The 6,824-nt window shown below is 37.5% G+C and overlaps 1 protein-coding gene across 1 annotated transcript in view; it reads left to right on the forward strand.

Annotated features, from left to right (window-relative positions):
* Nucleotides 1–6,824, forward strand: part of CLEC9A (C-type lectin domain containing 9A) — a 12,487-nt gene that overhangs the window by 3,692 nt on the left and 1,971 nt on the right. Inside the window, exons 3-5 of the mRNA XM_024733173.1 lie at nt 3,316–3,462; nt 5,355–5,506; nt 6,649–6,770. Of these exons, the coding sequence (XP_024588941.1) occupies nt 3,316–3,462; nt 5,355–5,506; nt 6,649–6,770 (421 nt within the window). The remainder of the gene's footprint in view (nt 1–3,315; nt 3,463–5,354; nt 5,507–6,648; nt 6,771–6,824) is intronic.

Genomic DNA, 6,824 nt, shown 5'->3' on the forward strand with positions numbered 1-6,824 from the left:
AAAAAAAAAAAAAAAAAAAAAAGATGAAAGAAACTTGAAGTACAGAGAACAGTTTCAATTTAAAGCAAAATAACTGAAGGTGCAACATCTTGAAACAATATTGTCAAGTGAATGGAATGTAGAATTTGTTTTATACATAAAAATAAATCTGTAGTCTCCAATCATCAGTTACTATATAGCCAAAAAGCACATAGTACATACTAAGGATGCTGATAAAATCATACTGTAGACTTTCATGTCCTCAAAAATCTTGCTCTCTGATGGGCACATGATTTTGTTTTCTTCTCTGTCTCGTTTATGAAATCTGTTAAGATCAACCATGACAATTATGTTCTTAACAAACTCTGGGTTATCTTAAACTGAATGAATTAATTTTGATCTAGAAATCCCACTTCTGGAAAGTTTTCCTATTGATAAACCTGCACGTGTAGCAATAGGAAGAAAAACAAAAAAGATTGAAAAAAATGCAATTGCCTATCAGTAAGGGACTACTTAATTAAAAAATGATACCTCCACACTGTGGGATACCAAGAAGCCAGAGGAAGAAGAAGGAGGAAGTGGAGATGAAGGTGGAGGAGGGGCAGGGGAAGGCATTAAAGGAAGGATGTGGGGCTTCCCTGGTGGCGCAGTGGTTGAGAGTCCGCCTGCCGATGCTGGGGACACGGGTTCGTGCCCCGGTCGGGGAGGATCCCACATGCCGCGGAGCGGCTGGGCCCGTGAGCCATGGCCGCTGAGCCTGCGCGTCCGGAGCCTGTTTTCCGCAGCGAGAGAGGCCACAACAGTGAGAGGCCCGCATACCGCATAAAAAAAAAAAAAAGGATGTGTATTACAAAAGTGTCTGGAAAGACCAGGTTCCAACAGGCACCTCTTCCTCTCCATGTAAGTGTCCTTTCACAACACAATTTCTCTCTTGGATCAGGAACCACTGATGTGTACACAAGACACCTTGGTACTTGGGAGCCCAAAATGAAGTCTTGTTTGGTAATTTATGTCTTGCTGACCACCTGACATATTCCTGAGAGGTAACTAGCCTCAACAGCAGAGCCTTCTCAGGGTCTCTTTGTAACCAGGGACAAATCATCAATCGTATGTCATCAGTGAACAATGTTGACAAGATAGTGTAATCTGGCCCCCCAAATCCTCATACCCATGATAACAAAGCTACACTATTAATCTGTATGTTTCATGCCTTGTCCGGAGATCAGTGTCACGTAGGAATTTTAAAAACACTGCTTATGCTGATTCCAGGCCAGCCCAAATTAATTCTCACAGCACAATAAGGACCACATCTATAAGACTAGAAACCCAATGAAAAAAATTACAAAGGATATAATTATACACTTCATTGAAAAGAAAATACAACTGACCTTTATTTATACATGTGTGAAAAGAGTTTCAACATCAAACATAAAAAGATACATGCAAATTCAAATGAAACTGAGAGAACATTTGTATGAGATAATAGAAGATATACATTAGTGTCTCTCCCCTCTACTCTGCTGTGTCAAGAGCACTAGGAATATCTCTCGTTCTAATAATTGTCTTTGACCAGGTCCCTGACACAGGGCTCCTGAAACGCTTGTAAATTCCTAAGTGATAAGAACACTAGGAACATCTTTTGTTCTGATGAGGTGACTGTGGATGGGCTCCTGTATGGGGGCTGGTCACCAGCAAGACCACACCATGATTAGAAGCTTGGAATTATCAGCTCCACCTCCCATCCTCCAGAAAGGGGAGAGGAGCTGGAAATGGCATTAACAATTGATCATGCATGGGGCTTCCCTGGTGGCGCAGTGGTTAAGAATCTGCCTGCCAATGCAGGGCACACGGGTTCGAGTCCTGGTCTGGGAAGATCCCACATGCCGCGGCGCAATTAAGCCCGTGTGCCACAACTACTGAGCCTGCGCTCTAGAGCCCGCGAGCCACAACTACTGAAGCCTGCGTGCCTAGAGCCTACGCTCCGCAACAAGAGAAGCCACCGCAGCGAGAAGCCTGCGCACCGCAATGAAGAGAAGCCCCCGATCGCCGCAACTAGAGAAAGCCCATGCGCAGCAACGAAGACCCAACGCAGCCAAAAATAAATAAATAAAATAAATTTATAAAAAAGAAAAACAATTGATCATGCTTATGTGAGGAAACCTCCATAAAATCCCAATAGTGTGGAGTCAGAGAGCTTCCAGGTTCGTAAACACATCCACACTGGGAGGGTGACACACCCAACTCCAACTCCATGGGGACAGAAGCTCTTGAGCTTGGGACCCTCCCAGCCCTCTCCCAATGTATCTCTTGACCTGGGTGTTCATCTGTACCCTTTATCATACCCTTAAAAAACTGGTAACTCATTTCCCTATCAGTGAGCTGCCTTAGCAAATTAATTGAACCCAGGAGGGAGTCATGGGAACCTCCAATTTGTAGCCAAATCAAACAGAAGTTGTGGAAACCTGGGGACCTACTACTTGCATTGGCATCTGAAGGGGGGGAGCAATCTTTGGGACTGAGCCCTTGTCCTGTGGGATTGTTATTTTCTCCAAGAAGATAGTGTCAGATTGAATTAAATTATAGGACGCTGTGCTGGTGTTTTGGAGAAGGGTGAGGGAGGTGGTGGTGGAGAAACCATACATTTGGTGACCGGAAGTGTCAGAAAAGTCAAGATGATTCACAGGAGAAAGGCTTATAGAAGGAAAAACTGAGTTTTTCCTATACATTGCCTCGGCACACATGGAAGGTAATTTGGAAATATCTAATACGATTTAAACGCACAAAACTTTGACCCATCAACGTATCTTACAAATATACTTACACATGTGTGAAATTATGTGTAACTAAGGTTCTTTATTACAGCACTTCAGTAATACCAAAAGATTACAAAGTCTAAAATAGAGAATTATTAAAATAAATCGTGACATATCCATACAGTAGAATGCTATATAACAAAAGAATGAAAAAGCTCTTTATGTACTAACACAGTATTATGTCCAAAATATATTTTAAGTGTTAAAATAAAAAGTGAAAAACCATGTAAAAAGATTGTTACCATTTGTGTAAAGGGGAAGGAGGAGATTTTATATTCATTTGCATGCAAAGTTCAAAATATCTCTGGAAGAATAAAAAAGAAATTGGCAAACCTGACTACTTTGGGAGACTGGAATTGGGTGAATAAGGAAACAGGGATGGCAAAGAGACTTTTTGCTGTGCATTCTTTGTAGGTTTTAATCACAAATATAATCAGTAACGTGTAGTTCTCTTTAGTCTATGTTGAAGGTTGACTTTGTTATATGTCAGTATTTTATCAGGAATGGTTGTTATTGTTTGAAGTGTTCCAGGTGTCCACTACTGCAATGAAGCAGCAAGAAAAACTCATCCAACAGGACAGAGTACTGCTCAATTTCACACAATGGAAGAGAAACCATGACCTGCAGATGAAATATTGCCAAATGTTGATGCAGCCCTCTTTCAGTTCAGGTATTTGATACAAAATCAGTTTCCACTGCGTGGATACACATGTGTACACCAATTCCTCAAAACAACAACAACAGCAACAAAAAACCAGTGACATACATTTTATTCTTTGTAAAATTATAGTCAGGATTGCATAATAGGAGAGACATACTTTTGATCTACTCTTCAGTTCAATCTCATACATATACATATATATATATAATATATATATCAATAGTATGTGGAAAATACTGAGTTTCCAAGAAATACAGATAAGGAAAATATACAGTCAAATGTCAAAATGGAATGTGTGAGATTAGTAGGTAAGATTAAACAACAAAAAAAGCAACATATTATGTTTTATCCAATCATTCAAATTTACGTGTATCTTTAATTAGAGCTCCAAATGCCTCAATTTATTTAGTTTAGATCTTGCTTTAGATTCAAATTTAGATATCTCTTGAAGCAGAAAATTCATTTTGAAAATCAGGGTACTTACAAAAATTATAACAATGCAGGGTTCAGCTCATTTTTAAAAATTCTATTAAGTGACTTTGGTTTTATCTTTTTCATCCCTTACAAGCATTTTAAACCTGTCTATTTCTACTTGTTAATAGTGTGTCAAGTACTCTACGGTTACTTAACTAGTGTTTAATAATACTAATACATAAAATTTAGAGAATTAACTTCCCTGTAGTGGATATCATCTTAGTAATTGTCAATAAGAGAGATCAAAAACCTACCGTAGCTCCTTCTAATTGAAATTTTGTCAAGTAAATGTTTAAAAAACATCAATGTTTTAAAATATAACAGACTACTGAAAGCATGAGTTAGGCCCACCTCTGAGCCATCAACCTTAAATCAGTGACGCTATCCATTTTGGAGACTTGCAAATCCAGCATGTTGTCAACCTTTCAACTGCCACTTCAACACTACTTATGCTATGACTTTAACAATATTCAGGATACTGACTAGAGTGTATTTCAAACAAAGGATATCTAAGAGCCTTAAATAACTTGACATCTGTGCCATGGAAACTGATAGTGAACCATTTTTGACCTTAAGTAGAAGGCTTTTCTCTAATGACTAGTGATCTGGCAGTGTCTTTCCCTCTATAAAACAGTGCCAGAAACACTTGGTCAAATTCCTGCTCTTTGGTTCCCCTTTTATACATTTGAGCATCCTTCTTTTGTGAGTACATTCTTTCTTAACACAGGTTCTGTAAAACTGGTTAAACACTGTGGCTTACTTCTTAGTTATATCAAAGTCCTAAAATAAACACATTGGTCAGTTGTGTTTTTGTTCACTTTTCCTCACCCACAGATTTTAAAATCATTCCTCAAGGTGCATTGTTTGTTCTCTCCATTCTGTGCGGAAAATTTTTCATGTTTAACTCTCAGAATGTAAACATCAACTTGAGGCTTATTATGCTACTCACCTAATTAACTCTCAGAATGTAAACATCAACTTGAGGCTTATGCTACTCACCTAATTAATTGGGAATGTACTTATTATTATGCTTGGCACATTCCCAATTAAATTGGGTCAGTAAGATTAAAAGACATGAAACAAGAAGCAAACAAATGAAGATTATAAATGATGTAAAGTTAAAAGGAGGAAAGATTTCTAAAAATAGAATAATCGGATCAATTATTATAGAGGAGGAGCAATTTGGGAATAGATATTCTCAAATTAATTTTATCTTAAACTAATTCTTAGAGACCTACTGCACTTGGAAATAATTGTATAAATCTTACTGTATTCAGCCTCAAAGCAGCTGAAATTGGTAAGTACTGCATCATACGAACCATTGGGTTAAAGAGTCCTGCTTTACTGGGAGTGACACAAGGGTTCTTTGGAGAAGATATGCTACTCATATTTTTATAATAACTTTAATAAAATGTTTACATTTGAAGCCCATAACTGCAGCCCTTGTCCAGACAACTGGATACGCAACGGAGAAAGTTGTTACCGTGTCTTTGAAAGCTGGACAATTTGGCACACCAGTAGAGAGGATTGTTTGAAGGAGGGATCTAAGCTTCTACAAATAGACAGCAAAGAAGAAATGGTAAACACTGTTTTATGGTTTCACATCATTCTGAAAATACCATATTACCCATTAAAAGAAAAGACTGGTTCTCATAAGACAGAATTCCTTGATACTCTATAACAATGGTAGATTTGTTGAAAAAAAGGTTTAACACACAAAGTAAGAATTAGCATGCCTTAGTTTCCTTTTAACTGGAGAAACAAAAAATGAGATGGTTATTCAAAAATCAAGGAGAATATGTTAGTTCTATGTCCTTTATTAATCAAAAAGGGGAAAGGGTAAGAGAAATACCGTTTTGTAACATGGTAACCCACTCAAAGATATGCATACATTATAAGTGTATGTATGTTTTAAATGTCTTATTTTCAATGCTGTAGGGAAGTATAATAAGCTATAACAATTTTGTGATTATCAAGAAAAGTAGAAGTATAAAAAGTGAGGTGATGTCATGAAATGGAGAGATTTATGAAAATAAGCATTTGCTAAATGAAAAGTTTAATTGACCTTAAATCTAGTTTACTAACATCTTAACAAGCAAACAGTAAGATGTTTCATTGAAATCATTCTACCCATAAATTACGTGCGAAGTAGAAGACATAGTTACACATTTCTGAATTTATTAAAAATGTATGCCTACTATATTCAGTAACTAGTCAAAATTCATTTTTGTAAGAGTCATAGTAGAACAATTTGTTAAGGCTATGTAATAAACCAAGGCAACTTGGACTAACTTATTACAATTATGGGTTCACACTATTTTTTCTGTGCAAATTTAGTGACAAAAGTTAGAAATATTTCTTCTCACAAAATATGCCTACAGTTAAGTTGCTTTTGGAATCTTCTAAACTATTTCTCACATTGAAATATCCTGGGAAAGTCATATACTATATGCCAAATTCTGAATCTGTTAAAACTACTTTGATACCAGATGCCTAATTTCTCCATAGTCCTTAACACCACATTGATCATTTAGCAATAGGGAAAAAGGTATCCTTTCTTTTAAAAATCCTCTCTCTCTCTCTATTTCCAGCTCTCAAATTCTAATTATTTCTGTGGAAACAAAATACCATACTTTATATTTCATGGTAATTTATTGGGGTTTTTCTGGTAGTACCCCCCACCCCATCCTCAGTTCACTGTTCAAGTCTTGTTTCTTATAGGACTTTATCACTGGCAGCCTGAGGAAGATCAAAAGAAACTATGATTACTGGGTGGGACTGTCTCAGGATGGGTCCAGCCAACCTTGGCTTTGGCGAGAGGGCTCCTCTCCTTCCCCTGATCTGTAAGTCTCTGAGGGAAACATTCCAAGAAGAATTTGGGGGGGGGGGGGGGGGGG

Source organism: Neophocaena asiaeorientalis, unplaced genomic scaffold (genome assembly GCF_003031525.2).
Source record: "Neophocaena asiaeorientalis asiaeorientalis breed wild unplaced genomic scaffold, Neophocaena_asiaeorientalis_V1.1 scaffold150, whole genome shotgun sequence".
NCBI classification, from domain to species: domain Eukaryota; kingdom Metazoa; phylum Chordata; class Mammalia; order Artiodactyla; family Phocoenidae; genus Neophocaena; species Neophocaena asiaeorientalis.